This window comes from Ostrea edulis, chromosome 7, assembly GCF_947568905.1.
Source record: "Ostrea edulis chromosome 7, xbOstEdul1.1, whole genome shotgun sequence".
Lineage (NCBI taxonomy): Eukaryota > Metazoa > Mollusca > Bivalvia > Ostreida > Ostreidae > Ostrea > Ostrea edulis.
In genome coordinates this window covers 16,233,757-16,257,832 of record NC_079170.1, presented here as the reverse complement: position 1 = coordinate 16,257,832, position 24,076 = coordinate 16,233,757, and the positions used below count along the sequence as shown (strand labels likewise).

At 34.5% G+C, this 24,076-nt stretch overlaps 1 protein-coding gene across 1 annotated transcript; it reads left to right on the top strand.

The window, feature by feature from the left end:
* The first annotated feature begins 127 nt into the window (after positions 1 to 127).
* Positions 128 to 22,607, top strand: LOC130048605 (uncharacterized). The gene is made up of 4 exons (XM_056145580.1): positions 128 to 239; positions 20,939 to 21,053; positions 21,178 to 21,295; positions 21,968 to 22,607. Exons 1-4 carry the CDS (start codon positions 128 to 130, stop codon positions 22,271 to 22,273), a joined length of 651 nt encoding a protein of 216 aa, XP_056001555.1. The 3' UTR covers positions 22,274 to 22,607.
* The last annotated feature ends 1,469 nt before the right edge of the window (positions 22,608 to 24,076 follow it).

Genomic DNA, 24,076 nt, shown 5'->3' with positions numbered 1-24,076 from the left:
AGATTCGGATGTTTTCAATTATAAAGAATATATGCAATCTTGAAAAGGTCAACTTTTGTTATGTGTGTTTTCAGGTACACAACTTTTTAATACTGTAACATTTGTTGATAGCTCTGACGTAAAATCAATGCTCAGTTTGATTGTGAATGTTCTAGGAAGTGAGCCGTGTCCATCAACATCGTTCCAGGTAACCGCCTCAGAGACATCCTTTACATTCGCTTCGAAGTCTCCTAGAATAGGTATATCCGATATATTGAGCTCTCAATACATCCATGTCTAGCGGGTTTTTTTTAGTTTCTTATAATTTCACTATCTTCATTTTGATGGTACATTGGTTCAATGACTCAACACTGGTGGTGGTTTTTGTAAATATATGAATCCTTCTATTCATCTCCTGGATCAGCAGTTTCCATTTCCGTAAAATTTATATTTATGTGTAAGTATACACAACCCGTATAAAGATTTTGTGGCATATTTCGTTCCTCTGCTAAACGTTTTATGATCAAATTCAGGACTGTTCTCCAACAAGTCACCATATTCATCAAGCTATCTCAAAGACGTTTTTATGTCGTACGGTCATCTTTATTTTTAGCTTAATTGTTTGGTTGATTACGATATTGGTCTATGCATAATGAGTTAATAAGAATCCAAAGTTTCTATATGAAAAGAAAAACAATCCCTTGATGTTGCCTTTAAGTCGACATTTGAATATATCGACAACGTTTTATATATTAACAATGATCATTTTTATTCGAATCACGGTTCTTTCGGAAATGACCTTCAAAACAGAAATTCCATATCGTTACAGTCGTTGAGGTATTTCACTTACAGCTGGTGACATCTCAATATGAGTGAAATATTCTCGGCGGGACGAAAAAAGCAAATAATCAATCAATCCATCAATCGATATATTCTTTTTATCACTGATTATCTAAGGATTTTTATCCTATTCTAGCTACAGAGTATTTCATTTTTATCGTGATATCACCAGATGTAAGTAAATATCACAGATGTTAACCTAGATATGGCACTTGGGGCCGTTGGGGTGTGATTTGTGAGTTTTCGTTAATTGTGTCGCCGACTACCTTGACAGAGAACCAGATTATTGAGGCGTCACCCGATAAACTTACTGTTAGTTGTAATATCGGACACTTTTCATAATCACTATACTATTTGTATCGAACCAAACATGCTTACTTTACTTAGACACCTAATCCCATCTCTGGTATTTGTTTTTCCAGGAGTCTCTGTTTGCCCAACTCTTTATTTTGCATTCGTTCTGCACACATTTGGTGTGTCCAGTGGTCCGTGTTTGCCCAACTATCTATTTTGTATTGCTTATGTGAGTTATGAGATTGATCACTGTTATCTTCATATTTTCATGTCGGCACTACTCGAGCAGTGAGCTTGATGATAATGAAAATTTGGCATGTTTCAAGATTAAAAAAAAAAGTTTTAAAACATATTTTGAAATATTAAGTAACTGTTAGAAAATGTGCCTATGGTCGAGTTTTAAAGGAAAACTTGTTTATAAAAACTAACCTCCTTATCTTTTGCAGATGTTGAACACAATAGATGTTTTTTTCTCGATGTATTTTATTGCTGTTCTATAGAACAATGATCTCTTATTACATACTGTATACGTTGTACTGTGCATTGTGGTAAATAAATCAAAATACACAAAATCAAAACTATTCACAATGCAAGGTGAAGATAACGAACAATGATCAATCTTATAACTCCTATAAGCAATGCAAATAAATAGTTTGGCAAACAATGACCCCTGGACACACCAGAGGTGGAATCGGTGCCTAGGAAGAGTAAGCATCCCCTGTCGACCGGTCACGCCCGCCATGAGCCCTATATCCTGATCAGGTATACGGAGTTATCTGCAGTCAAAATCAATGTGCCAACAACGGCTTAACAATCGGTATGAAACACGTCAGACAGCATTTGACCCAATGATAGGTTGTATCGACGAGCTAGATTGTTATAACGACCATAGAATTTGTGAAATGCTGACTTCAATCAAGACTGTTGAATCCCGGTACAATCAACTTGTTTTTCAGTAGCTTACCTGGATTTAAAAACTGACTATACGCAGAACGAGCTCTTGCATATCGAATAAGTTGAGATATGTAAACACCATAATTATGCAGGTTGCTACATAAATATGGGAAGTTGACGATGGAGAAGCTGAAATCATCCCGTTCGTCATACAGTTGAGTTGTCAGTTTGCCGTTAATGTCTACTTTCAATAAAATATCTAAATATGAAGCAGAAGTGGGGTATATGTGCAGTATTAGTGATACAAAGGCACTCCAATTTAAAAATAACATGAATGTTGGATCGACAATGATAAAATTAAATTGAATAATCAAAATATTCTAGATATAATCCGTGAGTTGCTTTTATATAGGACATCTTAAGTATGATAAACTTGGGTTGAAAATCTGGTAAACAATGTACAGGAAAGGTGATTTTACTGACATAGAACACATATTTAGCCTTGCGCATAGTAAACCACTTTATACCAAAATATGAGTTATATATTGCTAAAAGACTTCATGCCTTATACTATCATGGAAAAATGTTTGCTGAGAAAAAAAAATGCAACTAGTCTTACACATGATGCAGGAAGGCATCAATTCATAAGTTTGTTAAATGTGCTTGGGGCAAGCAAATCTCGAGTGCGGGAACTACGAACTATAAATTACAGAACCAATAACGGTCAAACGGAGACGGATCGCCTCGATTACTAACATGGTCTAAGAGAGATAACTATAAATCCTATGTGAATACATAAGACTGGATATTCTATACAATTTCTCGGTAATGCATTATATGTTGCAATAAGGAAGTGCTGAAACAATATTTGATCTTGGGCATGAAACATGAGGAACACACTAGGTAGGCCAAGTATTTCTTAAACAATATCTTATGTAGAGTTCTAATTAATTTTTCTGATCAAATGAAGATTGCATAAGGTATGATTTGGTGAATGAAAAGACTATTTGAAGTTTTTTCTCACTGTTTTGTAATTCATCCTGAATAAGATTATTCTTCCATTGCACTGTATAGATATATACTCTGATAGCAGAAGTTATTGTTAACGCTATCAATTTGGTTTTGGATACTTGCACAGATTCTCAAAATTGTGTTGATAGAAGAGGTGAAGATAACGTACGGTGATCAATGTCACAAATCCTATAAAGAATAGAAAATTAAGAATAGAGCGGACACGGACCTTTTGACACCCGAGATTGTACCTAGTTTAACAGAAATATATCCTTTCGTTAAATGTATGCTAAGTTATGTTGGCATAAAGTAAACATATCATCTATGTTGACCTCTTATACGTTAATTTCACAGATTGATTTTCAAGTTCTGAATCAAGTTTTATTTGCATTCGCTTCATTATTAAGGACCCAAAAATAATACCGTACGGTTTCTTTACGGATCACTGGATGTGGGCGGAGCTCATCTATGGTCATTGTTATTTACCTGGCCAAGATATCAGGGTGCTGTATATACTTTTGATATACACAGGAAGGGATTAGGGGCCGTCTGCAGTGTTTCTGTGGTCATAGTGTTTGTATAACAGTTGTATCCCTATGGCTAGATGACACACAGTCTACACCACCCCTCTTTCTCTCTTTTACTCTCAGTCATTGGCTCAATGAATAACTTCTTTTATAAATATAGAACTATCATAAATTGATAATATAAATTATTTCAATAAGTTACAAGTTTTAGAAATTAATGGGCAAAATGTTATTTGATTTCTGATTGTTTAATTTATAATACATGTATATAGAGGGGGGGGGGGGTTACAATTATATTAAAATTGCGTTGTTCAGGTGTCTTTTTAAAGGCCGAGAGTAACCTAGAAAAATTTGCACCCCTACAGCAATTAAGCATATATGGCAAGAGGGCAGGGCTTAGCAGTGTTATCAGAATAAGCAGTAGTCTGATGCTTGACTCTACACCGCTCTGTAGCAGACGATATTTTGAACAGGGAAACTGGCATGATTTATCAAAATAAACTAAAGTTTTCCCGCATTTTTCTACCACTCTGCTCGATCTGTGAGGCACTGAAAGGATATGTTTTACTTTAACAAAATTTCACCCTAGGAACTACAAAATGAATTCATCATTGTTTTATCCATGCCTTTTAAAATATGTAGTTGTTTGATAATATACACAGATATTGGTATATATGATATACTAATACTTATGATTTTCCTCTTGGTACCTTTCAATTATGAGAAGAATTTGGGGGAAATTGTAGCTGTACAATGGAGGACATGTGCATTGAAGGATTATTAAGAAACAATTTGTCCATTATGATATTTGGAGACCTACTATCTGTGATTGTCTCTTTTGACATTGTAATGTTCACACGTAAGAGTCCAGATTGAGAGTAATTTTAGAGTGATGGTTGATCAATTGGACATTTGTCATCATTGGTGAGAGACAATGGTAGTTTCACAACTGGCCTAGGAGATTGTTGCTTAATCAGACAAACATCATGCTTGACATTATTCGAGAAAATGTACCAGCAATCCTGCAAAACTCTGAAACAGCGATCAGACTGAACAGTCCTAATGAGTTATTTTTATAAAGTTAACCAATTTTTTAAAGGAATTTGATTATATATAATTAAAAAATAAAATCTGGATTTACCAATGATATATGAATAAGTACTTTTTTTCACGTTAAACAGTGATTTTATTACATGTTTGCTTTGGTGCAATCCCTCTTATCTAGAACGAGATAAGCATGCTCGTGCAATATGTGAGTCAACATCCGGTGTAAACAATAATAAAAGATAATCACACCCACAAACTGCCAATCTCTAGTTTGAAATACAAATTTAGCCCTGCTTCAGATTTTTGAGGCCAAAATTAAAACTTCACGAGAATTTATATCTGAAATAGATATGGCCAATATATGCACAGTTATGAGGGGAACAAGCATACCTATTTTAAAATTTCAGTACAACAGCTTAATCTTTATTTTTGCAAAATAAGTGATGCAATCTGAATGTGACAAGAAAATTCATATATTCTACCATTTTCACCGATTGACTGCTTTTATACCCAATTGCCGGCCTTTAAAAACAATTGAATTATGAGAAAATAGTAGTTGTGGACAAGCCACTGCTATCAATACCCCAGAATACAGGGCTTCCTCAAGATTTAAAGAATGTATGTAGGTACTGGCTGTTATTGTTATCAAAACACCTCTCTGGGGTAGCTCTAGCTGCAGATGTCACTCCACCTGAGATATATTGTTAAATGTTTGATTGACAGACGGCTAACAATTTGGGGGTGTTAACTTAAAGTTGGGTCTTTAAGATAGATAAATGTAAATGATAGAAAATAAGACGTCACAATCAAATGATGTCACGGCAGTGTGAGTCAGTACAATCTCACATGGCTGTCTCACATGGCTAAAGTCGATCTGACACTGGTGATAATGTGAGAATGTACAGTCAACAAAAGGTGATATTGACTAGATACTTTTAAACTTCTGGAAAACGAATTTTCGCTCTTAGTGTAGTGGCAGTTAATGACAGTTATCTTTGTAGATTCATTGTCAATATTAAATGCTATCATATATCCCTGGAGTTATGAGATTGATCACTGTTTGTTATCTTCACATTTCATTCTCTAGGAATTCGACATTAAAATTTTACGAGACTATCACCTATTTTCGTTGAAATCCACAGGAACAATACAATCACAGTAAGATACCCGATTACAGATAATACAACAGTTTTTCAATTGTCCTCCGCACATTAATGGTTGCCTCAACAAAACTGGTTCAGAATATTATGGGAGCTTTGATTTCACATGCGTGATAAATGGTACAGAATTAACACAAGTTTTATTCAGTATTTTGTTTTCATTTGTACAGTTAGACGTATCCCATTTTTCTTTGCGAGGACACGATGGAGCCTCATGGTAGGATACATTTTAAGCGTGTTTTAAAAGTTTATTCACGATCAAAGCATTTTGTGTTTCAAAGTAGGCATATTTGAGACCGATGTCACCCGGAAGTAAATATACATTTTCACACGGTATGGCACGAACGACAGGTAAGGGAATATTGCATTAGATTTGAAAAGGTTTAATTTTGATTTCAACATTATAACATGTACTACTAATTTAAGGAGGTACACTACATCGTCATAATGGCTGCCTTCCTTTTAAGACATGGATAAAAATATGAATAACAGCAATATTTGTCTATTCATTTAAGAGATTGTCGCCTAGCCGAGTAGCTCAGTAGGTTAGCACGTCGACTACTGATATACCAATCCGATTCGAGTATCTTACATGAAAGTATAATATCCTTTTTTCAAGCTTTGCAATGATTATGAACCAACCGAACCTTTGAATTGAAAACACTGTCAAACTACTAAACGCAAAATGGTTGGGCACAGGTTTTTAAAACTAATAAAGCTCTCTCCTGGCCTTTGGAACCAGGATTTGAATAAATTCTACTCTACATTATAAAATGTTGTGTAACACATTTTATTATACTTTCATGTAAATTTTAAAGATACTCGAATCTAATTGGTCGAGAAGCATTTGCAAAAAACGTATTGTTACCCTCGGAGAACAGAAACACGCGTTCCAAGATGATGGTGTCTAGCAACGGGTAACAGTATTTGACAACGGGTGATTCGTTTCAGCGTTTGCAATAAACATGAATATTAGTATCGCTATACGAAATATCGCATGGCAGTGATTGATCAAATGTCAACAGACACAAGTCTTTCTGCTTTGTTGTTTACAGTAAAACTCTGATATAGCGAATTTCTGCGGACACTCTATAAAAATCGCTGTAAGCGTAATTCGCTATACGTTTATAGCGAATTCATAATTCAGATATAACGAATTCGTTATAAAACTGATTTGTTATATATGTATATCAGTTATATAAGAAAGCAGCAATTGATATACTTGCGTTTGCATTGTCTGTAAGAGAAATTAAGCCTAGATGTTCTCAAGATGAAATATTTTTATAAAAGACATGTACACACTAATTTATATATGATAATTTATCTTGATGGATTATTTAATCACACAAGCACATGTCTAAAGAAAAATGTCAACAAAAGTATGTGTAATACATACAAACAGTCTATGTCTTTTTAAAATATCTGTCAATCGTTGACTGTGTCGTGTTTTTTCCCCTTGTTTTTTCCCCTTTTTGTTGAGTTTGTCAGTAAACGTATGTGTAAGGATTGTTTTGTGTTAACATCCTCTTTTGAAAATATACAACAGAAATTTCGTAAGAAGTGTGGATCCTTTATGGCAAATGAAAGCGATTGTTAGAATTCACAACGATGTTGAAACGACAAAATCGTTATAAAAGGTTATTTTTACGTTAATTTTTAATTCAAGGGGAAAAGAAATTTACTTCGTTATATCCGAAAATTCGCTATATCCGTGTTCGTTACAGACGCTGATTTTTATATAGAATATATAGAGAATTTGCCGGGGAAATCGATTTCACTTCACTATAGCCATAATTTCGCTATATCCATGTTCGCTATATTCGAGTTTTACTGTATATAACATTCAGTATAATAAAACAGTACACCTCGGTTAACAATCGTTTTCTCGGGGTCAACATTTTCAATGTTACCCTCAACTTCATGCAATATTCATATATCATTAATGACAACTTCAGTATTATTGATGCAGAATATAGTTGGAATATCAATTTTACCCCCAACTGCATGTATTATTTATTTAATATACATATTTCAAAACATACTGTTGAATAACGTTTTAAACTAAATATGAATTCCGGTTGGTGAATAGAAGTTCAAAGCACCTACGACATAACATTATGAGGCACTCTTACAATATATAGTATTGGCTGTGAAGTCCAACACAGTCCTACTTGGAACATTACTTGTACTAGTGATTAAGCTTGCGAAAAGGGGGATACATAATTATGATATTTTCGGAATAACTGCAACATATAGTTTAGTTTATGAATATTTTAATCAATGCAAAAATATGTACTGCTCATCGTAATGTAGGATTTGTAGCATAAACAGATTATAAATTAAAATCATAATTCAAATTATCAAATTTCTAATTGGTGTTTTAGGAAGTGGTATTGCTTTAGTCAGAATAGTGGAAGTTGCTGTCTGAGTTATCTCGTCATATTATCTGAAATATGGAATATCTGCATGATAGAAAATCATCAACACTCTTAAACACTGGTCCTTGCTTTATCAATAAAAGTTTTTACACTCAAAAGATTTATGGTCTATTTATGGCAATAAACATCAAACTTTTAACCTATATTCTTGCACTAATGTAATTAAACGTAGAGTATATTCTACAGGGGACATAAAAACAACAAATTAGAATTTTTAAAACCACTTCTGGACCCCTGGGGACATACAAAATATAAGGTAAACATAAAAGAAAACTGCGTAACAAAGTTCACACAGATAGCATCAATGTGATAAGTAAAAAAAAAAACCACACTTTACGAGTTTGTAGTAGTTGGGGGATGTACTTGTTTATAATTGGCAATGAGAGATAAAAATCATATTACATTCCTGAATGTACAATCCTACCATATTTGATATCATGTGATCATACACACAAAATCAAGTTTCAAACATGTTTATTATATGTACTGAATAAACTGATAAAATAATAAAATTATTGCTATTTCACTTTTTTCCCAACTTACACAGATCATTATTTAGTGAATTAATTGAATAGATTGGAGTTTACAATCAATATGAACATCCATCTTTTTGTCAACTCCAATATCTGAGAGACACTTAAGATAGAAAAGACATGGTTTGACAATAATGAAACCAATTAATCACAGCCTTTCGAAGTTGGATTTACATTGCGTAATTTACTGGCATACTTACAGTCACAACAATTAATAAAATTCCAAGCCATCATGGAAGCTGTTGAGACACATAAATAACATAGTGATACCTTTACTAGATATAGGCTGATTGGTTGGTTGTATATTGTTTAACGTCCAGCTCAAGTCGTTTTCACTCATATGGAGATATATCGCCATTGGTGGTGAAGGGCTGCAGAAGTTTGGCTTATGCTCGCCGCTCACAGATCTTGAACAGGGAGGGGTCTTTATCGTAACACATTTGCTGTGACACCGGTTTTTGAGTTTTGTGGTCTCATCCATTTAGTCGCCTCCTATGACAAGCAAGGGGTACCAAGAACCTATTTTAATTCGGATCCTCACTGCTTTAGTATATTTGAAAACAGTTTTAGTATATTTGAAATCTCAAAACTTTTCTCAAATCATTAACATCAAAACTTAAAGAATTTCAACACTTTATACCATCATAAATTAAAGACTAGGTGTTTTGACACCATAGACAGTTGATCCTTCAACAAAAATGGAAAAAAAGAAATAATCCTATCTTGTCATCAGTCAACCAAAACATATATTAAACGAAGCTGGAGGTCCTCATTGACAATATCTTCATAGCATTTTGGTGATCAGGTCTTCTAACAGCAATTTCCATGGATACAAATTGTGTTCCTTTATTGCCTAACCTGTTTATATATCCTTACAAGGCATTATCTATTCATAAAAAGAAACAATTCTCCTGCCGAGCACAGGCCTGAATTATGCAGCCCTTCACCGGCAATGGTGACGCCTCCATATAAGTGAAAAATTCTCTCGAGTGAGACGTTACACAACATACAATCAATCAATCAAATAGATTAAAAGTTGACATGAATTTTCTAGAAATTATAATTATATTTAATTTGAAACCATTTCTGGCATATGTTGTGGCAGAATGCGTTTTAAGTTTTTCCTTTACATCAGTTAAGGTTTTTAAAAGAACATTTACTGGATCTCGCAATGCATCTTTGTAATGGATTGTGTAACGTTTAGGAATTCATTATAGGTACGGTAACTCATATTCATTCCTCTCGTTGAGTGGGATATTAAATGTGTTTCAAACGGAAACAAGATTTTGAGGAATTTCATCTTTTGTCAGAGACGTTGGAGCATTACCAAATGAATGTGTAATTGATGCAAAGTTCGTTTAGAATACAGTTATAATAATGAACCTTATAAATCAAAACAATGTAGTTACAAGCTTTGTCAGCTGGAAATAATACTTTCTACAACGATTAAAAATCAATGCATCATAATTGTATCTGAAGCATGGATTTTTAAACTCCTTTTTAAATGTTTGGAATGACCTCCAAATGACAAAATGTTATCAAATAGGTTTACTTCTATTTAATGGCATATTAAGCCATTTATTCCCATATACAGTACACGACACGAGTTTTATACACCCCACCGTGGAAAGACCACGGAGGAAAATCCACGGAGATACACCGTGTCCTCCGTGTTCCACGGTGTGTGTTATTTGCGAATACACATAGCTGCTAAGAGCTTTGTTCTGGCCACGGGCACCTTGCGGGAGATGTGAAAATGTGCCGCAGGCCAAATAATCAAGATAAGGGTGGAATTTTAAGAAAAGAAAAAATGTCAATATCCCCCCCCCCCTGATACTTATATTGTTTTTCAGCATATTGAGCCGATTCCAACGATACCAAACACTATATATTATGTTTTTAAGAAAACCTGGTTTTGACTTTTTTTCTTTTAGTCTTCTTTCTTCATTAAAATATTCTAAAAATTCTATGTTTAAATAATGCGTACTTGCAGGCAATTCCTGTTTTGAATGCGAATTAGTATATTCAGTTATACCCCCATCACACTAGGCCACGTTCGCACTACGACCATGTAAAAATTGATGATCGTAGTGCGATCGGGTACGTCGTAGTAAGGTCGTAGTAAGAACGTAGTAAGATCTTTATGGTCGTGATGGTCGTGGAGCAACTTTGAATATGCTCAAAACAAACGTAGTGCGGTCGTGGTCAAATTTGATCGTAGTGGAAGCGTAGTAAGGACGTACTAAGGTCGTATTTAGATCGGCATGGTCGTAGTAGCATCGTGATGGGATCGTGATGCAGAAGAAACCTACTGCACTGCGATTCCACAACACTCTCTATACGACCATCCCGTTTTCACTACGTTCTCATTACGATCATCCCGTTTGCACTACTGTTTTCTTCACGCTTCCGCTACGATCACGGCACGTCCATACTATGTTGTTGAAGACTGTGGTAAGTTTCTACCAAGATCATCCCGTCCTTAATACGTCCTCACTACGATTTCACTGCGCGCAAGCCACGGCCGAATCACGTTCTGTTCTCCCCCACACACTGGTATAAAAACTGAACAAAGGTTGCATATGACCATTGGTTCTTTGGAATCATGAAAAGGCCAGACCAAGAAATATTGATGGAGATGTTGATGCATATTCAGTATATGGCATTTAACGACCAAGCTGCTATATTGTTACTTAGGCGAAGGAGGAGGAGAATCGTAAGGCAGCGTAGATCTTGCTGGGTACGACCTTGGCTTTCTGTTGAAAAAGACTTCAGTTTGGCCATTATGATCAACTGATGAATGAATTGAGGATGGAGGATCAACAGTCCTGAAGCTTCTGAGCTGTATTTATACTGAATCTGGATCTGATTCACATGCTGCAAAGCGTGGCGACAGCGGCGCGGAAACGTGGTAGAATCGTAGTAAGATCGTGGTACAATCGTGGCAGAAGCGTAGGAAACTCGTGTTGCAGTCGTGGGAGTCGTGGTGAGAGCGTAGTTAGAACGTGATGGACGTAGTGGGAGCGTAGTAAGAACTTGATGAACGTAGTGAGAACGTGGTGAAATCGTAACAAGGCCGTAGTTTAATCGTAGTGGAGTCGTGATAAGAGCGTAGTGAGGACGCCGTAACATCGTGAAGACAGACAAAATTACAAATTCATGCCGTTCGCACTACGATCTCACCACGATCTAAAAAAAAAATATAGAACGTAGTGAGGTCGTGATGGTCGTGATGTAGTGTGACAGGGCCATAAATGAAAAACATACATGTACAACATGTGATAGGGATATTTAATAATTACCGATGTGCTCTCTCTCTCTCTCTCTCTCTCTCTCTCTCTCTCTCTCTCTCTCTCTGTGTGACAAATGCGCTGTTTAACATAATTACCTCCATCATATTGTGTTGATATGCATCTTGACAAATATAACTTTATCCAATATAGAAATTAGAGCATTGTCGATGATTAACAAATTGGAATTAATTTATTACGTAATTAATAGAAAGCAAAAATACAAACCATGGAATGATTTATTTTTAAAATCCCGAGTTAATTACATCTAACCGAGACTTATGTTCGATGTACTTTGATAGAGGTTTTCATAAAAAAAATGTTCATCGGGAGTGTCTGGATAATGCAATGATTTTTGTATAATAAGTATATACCATGCAAATTTCTAGGGTCTTTCTCACAGTATAACTAAATTACGGTTAGCTAGTTTGGGTTTTGACTTCTCATGAAAAGTGTGAAATATATTGGGTCGGCGCGATATCAGATCTAGTCTAAGATCACGGGTATCTTACGCCGACCCAATATATTTCACACTTTCCGCAAGAAGCTAAGCACTTCTGTTGATTTCAAATACACGGATTAGCTGACTCCCATTGTTCTACTGAGGCGAAAATCCCTTCGAATTTGCATGGAATGTACAAGTTATACACAGGTCATTGTTATAGTCATACATCATAGTACCGCTAACCCGACAAACAATTTTTTTTTTATTTTGAGTAAGTTATTGAATGACGAAGTATGACCAAACTGCAGATTGAACTTTATAGAGTCCCGTGCTAACATTACTTATATTTTTCAATGTATCAGAAGGGGTATGTTACCGGTTAAGTTGTGTAAATTTCTTGACAAGCAATAAAATAACAACAAAAATGGTGCTTAAATTGTCCGATTACGAAAACCTTTCAAGTTTTCAAAGTACACCCTCTCCGATTCTACGTGCTTGTAATCAATATTTAAGGATGTAAATCCTCGGTATCAAATGCAACTAGTTCATGAAAAAAAACTAATATAAATATAAACAGAAATGACTTAACGATTATTTGCTTTTATTCATATACGCTATCGATTATTAAAATCTTTAATTTAATCTTTAGATGCATTAGATAATGAAAGCGAGAGAGAGAGAGAGAGAGAGAGAGAGAGAGAGAGAGAGAGAGAGAGAGCATTGGTAATCATAAAAAATAGTTTTTTTTTTCATCTTCGTTAGCCGAGATTATTCGTGCACGAAGGCACAGTTGACTCAAAACCCATTGCTAGCGGAGATTAGATGAATTTTACCCCCATATTATGTTATAACTGCCCAAAACCTAGTACGTTTGTTTTACAACTTTCATTCAGAAGACGCGCAAGTTATTGAGTTACTGAATAAACGAGAAAACGTCTGCATTTTTATTTCAATCGTTGTCAACTCTTTACTTTGTGATATTTCAAGACTACATGTACTCAATTCAATTTATTGGATCTCATCACCATTATGCAATGGTATATAAAAATATAAAGACAAAAAGCTGTTACATATACATTTAGTAAATAATACATGCGTGTAATAAAGTATTTATCAAGTTAGAAAAAAAAAACTAAAAAAAAACGTGTTATTATTAATGTGAAGTATGGGCATTCTAATGAAATTTTCCTAATGAAAGTACGGAGTTTTCTAAAGGTTTGTTTAAAAGTAAAGATAGTTTTAATATTTATTTGTTTAAATGATAAAAATTTGATTCTTTGCTCACATTGCTTCACAGTTGAGTACATAATGAAATTCATATCCAATGTAAACATGTACATGTATATAGCTGACCTTAATCACATATTCCTAATTACAATGAAAACCTTACGTAAAACTATTGCTTATGGTACACATTTCTTTGAACTGCTGTTTATCAAATTGAAATTACTGGCATGTGATTGTCGTTGTTCATGACCCTTCTTTTATTTGGTGAAATTGTGCTGCACGTGCCGTGAAACAATGTACCGACGAGTGGTAGGAATAATACAGGTGTTTATATACAGGATGTCGAGAATTTGGGCGTTTCATAAAAAGGTGTGAACGTCTGCAGGGAAGTCTACATACGGATATGAACCGAAAACACCAACGTATCATTAAACAACAATTACAAGAATTGAATGATTTATAGCTAATTTCTAAATAAGTAATGGGGTGCGGGCATGTATGCTGGCCAAGCGAAAAGGTTTTTTGGGTGAATCATTTCGGAAATTATTTCTTTGTTTTATCACACGGAGGTACACGGTGGCATCGATGGAGGTACAGGTGACATCCACGGAGATGCGCGGTGGCATCCACGGAGATCCTCCGTGGACTTCAATGTCTAGCTCGCGCGGAAAAATAGGACTTCAAAGGTGCCGACAATTTTAAAGGTCCACCGTGTTTGGGGCAAATTTGTTCCACCGCGTTGCGTGGAACACGCATAAAACTCGTGTCGTGTACTGTATGAGGCATGTGAAATGCATTCTTGACTTGTTTTAAATCCCACTGAGTTCCATTCCGGAATGAGTAACCATGTTACATTTCTATCATAGATGAAACGTACCAAGAATGATTTCAATCAAATTTGCTTTCAATTTTGTAAACTGACCAAGCATAATTTTCAAACCTAATGAAATTTAATTTACTACTCATTCTACAAAGATGAAATTAGCTTTCCATCAACAGATCAACAGATATTTGTATAATATTTAGTGAGCTCACCCCAGGTGAAAGACCGATTTAGCAACGGGATAACCTGTGTTTACATTCTGAAGATTTGTTTATATTATTTATCAACAGTGGGTATATGTTTTCGTCCATATTCAATTGAATGGAAGTTTTCATTTATTCCGCGCAAACACGTCGAGTATACTCAATCGGTTTTGTGATGTTTTTATTATCTTACTACATGTGAAAATTGTTTATATAAAACGAATCGACAATATCTATTTTATATGAATTTATGATTTTTGCTTTCAGTTGTCTGTCTGTTCGCCGGGTGTTTAGTTTCGTATGCGTTTTCAATGGCACAACAATGGCGATGTGGTAAGGGTGGAATATTTGACACTTAGAATAGCTAAAACTATTAGGTTGTTATAAACATCAGTAGCTAAATACTGATACCATTAAGTGATGTAATTTTCATGGGCGTTACATTTTGTTGTTTTGCACCATGAACACAACTTCATTTTCAATTTCTTCATTTCTTTGAGCCAACTGGTTCATCAGAGTAACAATTGAACACAATGATATTTGAAGGTAATTCAGAGAGAGAAAGAGAGTGAATGTACAAAGTAAACAGGTAAAAAATTAAACATCAATGTGACTTTTTCTTAATAGTATAACAGCACTCAATTTTTTTTCCAAATTCAACAAATCACTGACATTGCTAGTAGTTAATAATTGAATTAATTTAAAGCATTTCGTCTAGAATGTAATACATTTTCATTTTTCCCCTCAAATCGTTATACAGTGAACATTTCAATATGACAAGAAATTCGTCCTCTATATTATGAAAATCACAACATGTACATAATCTATTAGATTTGATAACGTTGTAGTATCTACCTAATTCAATGTTCAAAAGTTGGTAAGACAACCTACCGGTAAATTTAGTTAATAACCTTCTGTATTTTTTATCTATGGGTTTTGTTATATATGTTTGCAAACAGAAATTATCAATAAGGTGTTGATAGAAGTCCACCTTTGAAGACCTAACAATATTTTCCAACAAATTTTGTTTAAATACATCTAGACGTCTTTGCTTTATAACAGAAAAATATTTTTCGTCTACGTGATTTTCGGAACGTATATAGTTTAAACCAAGTGATGAGAATTCATTTTTGATAAGTAAAATCCATTTGTCATCTCGTACCATTAAATTTTCGTAACAAGACTTGAGAATACAATTTTCTGTTGTTCTTGATTTGAAAATTCTAAGTTGCATTGCAACAACCAATGGTAAACGCCCAAGTTAAAAATAAACCATGTTGTTAAAGGTCTTCTTCCCGACACCAAGGATATATTTACAAAAATTTAAATGTACTTTTTCTACATCGGCACATCTGTAAAAAAACAACAACCCACAATTCTGATGCATAAAGTAAAACACTACAAACATGTGTGTCAAAAACAGAACACAGTTTCTACATTAAACTCATGTTTCTTAAATCCGCTATTAATGGCAAACAGTGCTTTTCTGCCTTGTTCCACTGCATGTTTCTGCGTTTTTAAAACCTTGCCATTATAATCAAGCAAATTATCTAGATATTTAAATTCGTTAACGATTCCCAAGTCTACATTATTGTACGTCCAAGATTCATTGTGATATAATTTGCCACCTTTCTAAAAACTACAACTTTAGTTTTTGTCACATTGGCTGACAAACTCCATTCTTTGGTATAACCGTGAAGAGAGTTTAATAATTTTTGTAAACCTTCTGGAGATTCAGGAAAAATTACCATATCATCAGCGTACATAAGCATAAATAGATTTAACATCTGTATATCAACACTAGGACAATTGTCTGATATAAAACGAACTTCAAAATAATTTACATATAATGAAAAAAGTAATAGAGATACTGTTTCCCCCTGCATAAGACCGACTTCATTACAAAAATAATCACCGAGAAGGCCTTTGTATTTTAAAAACTCTTAACATTATTATAGAGGGATTTTCAACATTTTACCTTGAATACCAGTTTGAAATAATTCATGTCATAACTTTATTCTATCAACAGAATCGAAAGCTTTTTGAAAATCAATAAAACAACAATATATTCCTTTATTATCAGCAGGGTACTTATTCACAAGTGATTGCAACACAAATGTGGCATCTATTGTTGAAAGACCCTTACAAAAACCGAATTGCGCATAAGACAAAATATTGTAGGTACGTTCCCATATTAGAATTCTCTTGTTCAGTATGTTTGTAAATAAGTTACTAAAGCAACTAAGTATAAATATACCACGATAATTATTAGTATCATATATGTCCCCCTTTTCAAAAATTAGGTTAATGAAACATTTACACCATAATTCAGGATAAAAACCAAAATGAAAAATATTAACAAAATGTTTATGCAGACATGGCATTAGAATACCACGACATTTAATAAATACTTCATTGACGATGCAATCTTCGAAATAAATTTTGTCAGTCTTTAATTTCTCAATCGCAATGCGTATTTCCTCGATACTAATATCGAATCCCAGTTCATCTTACACTGCATCTGTCACCGGATAATCATCGTAATAGTTTTCGGCAGTATTGAAACCAAGGTTTTTGTAATGTGTAGAAAAGTCACCTAAGGTTAAATTACAACTTACATGATTGGGTTTATTTGTTTTAAGTAATTTTGAAAAAACGCTTTGGATTATATTTTCGCAAAAAAGTTAGCATATCAACCTCGTTGCGTTTATACTCGCGTTTTAGTTTTGTATATTGTTTCAGCGTTTGAGAAAGACACATCTACGGAATTCATAATCAAATCCTCCATAATCAAGATAAGCTACGATAGAAAGGAACAAGAGTTCTTCAACCACACACAAACACGGTGGTTTGAAAGAAAGAATCCCCATCTTGGTCTTTTATTAGGTCACATGAACCGAAGTCGCAAGTGAGCTTTTCAGATCGCATTTTGTCTGTCGTCCGTCTGTCTCTGTCCGTCTATTCATCCGTCATCTCTTTGGTGTTTGACCCTATGTCATTGACCTGGAAGTTTCATACTTTTTATAAAATATGACATATTCAATATCTCCTGAGCTGTTTAAGATAGAGCTTTCATAAATTGTACACAGATTTCTGAGGCAAGATCTTTCACATCACACCACATTCTATGATCTTGTGATCTTGGTTTTATCCATAACAGCAAGTTCAAATTAATTATTTTTGTGTTGAGGGAACTCTTTATTATTTGAATTCATTTTCACGTAGATGCATGATGTAATCCTTTGGGGACAAGGTTGGGGCCACAATATGGGATCAAAATGTTTCATGGGAATACATGTTGATGAAAAAGATTCTTTAAAATCACAACAGCTGAACAACGGATGTGCCAAAGTGAGACAGATGAGCGATCTGTCCCATGGGCCTTTTGTTACTTCAAACATCCTCGCATCTGCTGGTAACAATATCCGGTGTCAATGATTGAATACAAAACATATTTATATTTCTCAAACCATGAAAATTAGCATTTCATAATATTGATTTGAAACCACATTGTTTCTACACTTGAAAGGGATGCTTCATTCTTCTCTCGTTTGTTTTAGTTTTGTTTCCTTTTACATAAAAAGCCGGGTTCCCAACTATTTTGAAGAATTTGAGGAGAACATCATCGTTTTCTGGATCTTTTCCTGCATTATATATTCATACAATTGACTTTGGATTATTATTCTCAAATAAGAAGTCATTTAACAATATCATGATAGCAAATATATATCCTGGAAGACAGTTTACATATATGTAATTAGGATATAATTCCAACGCTAGATATATCAAAGAGTTATACCGTGTATTTGGACATCTCAGATTATTTAGTTGTGGAATTAATAGATTGTAGACGGTGTCCATCCCCAAGAATATGTTCCGAAACAACAACACAATCATCTACCGCGGAAACTACAGAGTCTGCGATGAAAGGTATGTCAATATGCTTTATTGATCTGCAATTTTGTTAATTGTTCATCTCACTGTCAGTATATCCTTGTCTTGAATTTGAAAAAAAAATTCTTTGAATTCCATGCCTGAGCATTGGTGATTTTTGTAAATATATGGTCTCCTGGATCAGTAGTTTCCATTTCCGTCTAATTTCTGTTATGTGTAACTATACAGAACCCGTATAAAGATTTTGGTAGCATATTTATTTCGTCCACCAAACGATTTGTTATCAAATCTAGGACCGTTTTCCAGCAAGTCATCATATTCATCAAGCTATCTCGACAATTTTTTTTATGTCGTTCTGTCATCTTAATTTGTATTTTAACTGTTTGGTTGATTCCGATATTGATCAATGCATAAGAATTAAATGTAAAGATAACGAACAGTTATCGATCTCATAACCCCTATAAGCAATACAAAATAGAGAGTTGAGTAAAAACTTCTACATGATAAAAAAATAAATCTCTTCCTGTGACCTTCAAGTCGACATTTAAATATATCGACTATTAAAAATAATCATTTTTTTATTCACATAAAATTGAATCACGGGTCGTTCGGATATGACCTTATAAACGGAGGAAATATTTTTGGCGGGACGTTAAAAAACACACCCAAATATACAATCAATCAATTGAATACATATATCCCAGTGAATAAAAGACAACACAGACTTGTCCACATCTGCTCCGTACATGTACTTAGATATTTCATTGATTTTATTGAATATATATTTTAACGGCATTTACATTTTATTGAATATAAATGTTAAAGACAAACTAACAACTCAACATTATTACAAACGGGATGGTATCAGCTTCTACATCGTCAATAGCAATATTCTATTATCATCTGCATGTGGTGTTGATGTCTCTCATTTTATTCGATACGCAAGAGTTTGTTCTGCATGATAAGTTTTAAATCAAAGCAGACTAATGGGAAACAAGTTGATGATGTAGGGGTGTCAACAGTCTCGTTTAAAGTCAGCATTTCGCTATTCATTTGGTCGTTATAAGGATCCAGTTTGCTTTTAGAACCTGTTGTTGGGTCAAAAACTGTCTGACGTGTTTCATACCGATTATTAAACTGTTCTTTACATACTGGTTTTGACTGGATTGTTCAGTTGAGCTGATCGAGATATACATGTAGACTCACGGTTGGTATGACTGGTCGACAAGGGAGGCTAACTCCTTATTAGGCACCTGATCCCACCTCTGGTATGTCCAGGAGTTTTTGTTTGCCTAACTCTTAATTCTCTATTCCTTATAGGAGTTGTTAGATTGATCACTGTTCGAAATTTTCACCTTTTCACGAAAACAATATATACTATACATGTATATTTCCTTTTGCGATACGTATAGATTAAATCTATGGTTTTATGTTTGCAATTATAATACATCCTGTTTCATTCTGTATATCTGATTTGTTCAGAAATCATTGCCATTGCAAGAACATATAGACCACAGGTTAAGTGATGAAATAGTTTTGCCACCAAAGCCATCGCATTAAATAAATAGGTTAAAGGTAAACATATTTAGATTGACTTGGAAATTTAACTCCCAGCTGTCGGTTTCAAACAAAAGTTGTTTCTATGACTTATTATCTAAGGATTTTGATCCTATTCTAGAGTCGTTCATCCATATCGTGATATCACCAGATTTAGGTAAATGTCTCAGATGATAACCTAGATATGGAACCCGGGGCCGTTAGAGTGAGTTTTCGTTAATGGTGTAACCGTCTACCGTGACATAGAACCCGATACATTGACTGTTAGTTGTAATATCGGACAATTGACACGATCACTATAAGTGCGCTATTTGTAATACAACCACTGGGTATCCAACCAAAGGCCTTCCGGCAGTGAACTAGTGTTGACGTATTGGACCACTCCAGTTTCTTTTATAATGATTGCATACTGTAGATTACTTGAGTACTTGGTATTTTCATCGTCCAGTTACCATTCGTGAAAACTTGCACTGTTCTTGAAAGCGCTTAAATCTACATTTGTATTTACATGTAGTTAAGTGATAAGTAAAACGGTGTGATTTTGAGGGAACACGGCACAGTAACTACCATATAATTAAACATTTTATGCTATCCAAGTATTAATGATGATTAAAAATATTTAATATCATGATAAGTAAGGTTTTGAATTTATAACGAATTGTGGTTAAACATAATCAAGGTGAGTAGTTAAAGCTTAGACATGTGCCTAAATCTGTCTCCATGTACCTTTTACAGCAATTATAAAATATATGTACATTTCATATGCTGACGTGAAGTCACGTCTCCAGAAGGTATTATTGGAGCGGCTATAGGAGGGTTCTTACTGGGATCTGTGGTTACAGCTGTCGTCTTCATCTGTCATCGCAGAACAACACTACCACAACAGAAACGGTAACGAGTGTTAAAATACATTCATTGATTTAACTGTATAATTACCCCCCGTATTACTCTTTACAATAAGCGCTAGATATGTGTAGCTTTCAGTATTTTCATTCTGATTTGGTCACACTTACAGAGAACAAATCCCACAAGAATTTCATAACGCAGAATATCAGTCTGAGAGCAGCAACACAGGGGCTCAAAGTCAAAGCAACAGAAGAAGCGTGGTGTACAGCGAAATAAGCGACGAAACGGTATGCAAAGAAAAACGCTTTTGATATCAATAGTGTATTATCTGCTTTACCGGAAAGACGAAAATGCTAAAGTACATCGAATGTGGGTGAGGGCTAATTGTGTCTAGGACGGCTATATCGAATTCCTGATTTTCGCAAAGAAACAGTGTATAGAACGAAAATGAACTCTACAGTTTATGATTCAAACAAAAGCATGCAGGATTTTTGTAAATCTAGATATTAGGGGATAACAATGATAGTAAATCATGTTAAGGGGGAAAGTGTTAAATTGTTTAAGGTAGATTTTGTTTGAGCGCGGTTAATGAAGCATAAGCTACCGCTATCAAACCATGCATTTTATGAAATGGTCCATTGCAATGATCAGCTATTAACATCATTTCTTGGATATTTGTTGGGATCAATGGTCGTGGTTTAATGATTTGATTGTCCAGTCCAGTGGGAGCGAAGTCTGTAAAGATTTAGAAATTTTTGAAAATCCAGACGGTAAAGCCAATAATTTGCTATTATCATATAAATAGCAAAACTATGGAAACAGTAATTATATAACAAAACAAAAAAATGAAAAATCCATAAACTTTTAGGATAGTTGATCACAAATTACAAATAAAAGTACAAGTATTTTGTAGCTGTGACATGTCGTATTATAATGTAAATGATAAGCAATGGTTTCAGCGAAAGTCCATGGCTGTCGAACCATTTAGAAGGCAGCAAAATGATTCTGAGGCTACTGACGATGGAGTGTATAACCATTTGAACGAAGCAGCTACGGTTGACAACAGTGACTACTACGATCACACTGAGAATGGTTCCTCGTCTTCAACACCAATAGATGGGTACGGAGTTGTTACATTTACAAACAGAGAGGAAGTCAACGACCCAGAAGTTAACTTCATGGTTGCTGGTATCGACAGGCAAATACCAAACGAAGAACCCGTCAACGATGGATACTGTGTGCTTGAGAAAATAAATGCTATATAATATCATATTGAATATTCAACACGCATTTGTATAGTCATCCCATATACACTCTAGGATCTTCCCATATTTCGATATGTTCTGATTATCAACGTTAACGGACATTCCAAATATCATCTCATATAATGCTTTGATCATCCATGTTTTAATGTACATCAAAAATCATTTATAGAAAATACAAGCTTTCAGCATCAAATATTCTACCAAATGAATAGCGTTTTCATACCAATGTGTTTGATTAAAAAGAAGAATGTTAAGAATTCACCACTGATCTTATTTTCAAATTGAAATGTTTTGAAATATCTTGGAAATTAAAAGTAAACTTATATAAAAATAACGTTTAGATTCTCATTATGATTATTTTCCTCATGAAAATATTAACAGCTCTGAAGGAGACACAACAAATGTACTGTCCCACAACATACGTCAGAATTGGTATCAATCAAACGTGGATTTTAAAAAAATCCTAAAGATCTTTTAGCAAATTTGAAATCGCAAATACATTCTCAATCATCAATATCGAAAGGTATGCCTTGTCAACACTTTAGACGACCGTTCTACACGATAAATTAAATGCAAGATTTTCTATCATCATAGAAAGTTGCTTCTTCAACAAAAATGGAAAAAGAAAATATTCGTATCTAGTGATCAGTCATAAAAGAAAACTTTGTTCAAAACCACTCTGATTTCACGCACAAGTACTCCAAAGTTGAAATGAAATGCTGGGGTTCCTCATTAACAATATCTTTGTTGTCTTTGGTGATCAGGTCTTCAAACAGTATGTTTAAATTCCCATGGCCACGAATTGTGCTTCTTTCTTAGCTGACCTGTTCTTTTATTCATATGAAGCAGAGATTATTCATTGATAAATGCTTCTACATGAGAAGAAAAAAAATTCTCGCTGTGACTTTCAACTCGACATTTAGATCAATCGATGACGTTTTATCTATTAACAATCATCATTTTCATTCATATATCGATTCGATATATCGTTTTGAACTCGAAATATGACATCACAGAGTCCTCCACATCAACTTCGTACATAAATATTTTATCGAAAAACGATATTAATGACAAAGTAACAACTCGACTTTATGAGGAACGGGATGAATGACATAAGCTTTTACATCGTTAACTTCCCATATTTATGTAGCAATATTCCATTATTACCTGCACATGGTGTATATGAAAGGTGAATATAACGAACAGTGATCAATCTCATAACTCTCACAAGCATTACAAAATAGATATTTGGGCAAACACGGACCCCTGGACACACCAGAGGTGGATTCAGGTGTCCAAGAGGAGCAAGCATCCCCCGTTGACCTGTCACACCCGCCGTGAGCCCTATATCCTGATCAGGTAAAAGGAATTCGTATATACATCTCAACTGATTCGATATGCAATAGAATTTTCTGCGTATGATCAATTTTCTAATCGAGGCAGGCTACTGACAAACAAGCTGGTGTTTCATGGGTTTCAACAGTTTCGTTTAAAGTAAGCATTTCTCAAAATGTTTGGTCGTTATAATGATATATTTTGTGAAAACAACCTGGTATTGGGTCGAATGCTGCCTGATGTGTTTTGCACCGACTGTTAGACCGTTCTTTACACACTGGTTCTTTCTATATAACTTTGTTTACCTGATCGAGATATAGGGCCCCGGTGGGTGTGACAGGTCGACAGGGAATGCTAATTTTACTTAGACACCGAATCCCAGCTCTGGTATTTGTGTTTCCAGGAGTCTGTGTTTGCCCAACTCTTTATTTTGCATTCTTGATAGAAGTTGTGAGATTGAACACTGTT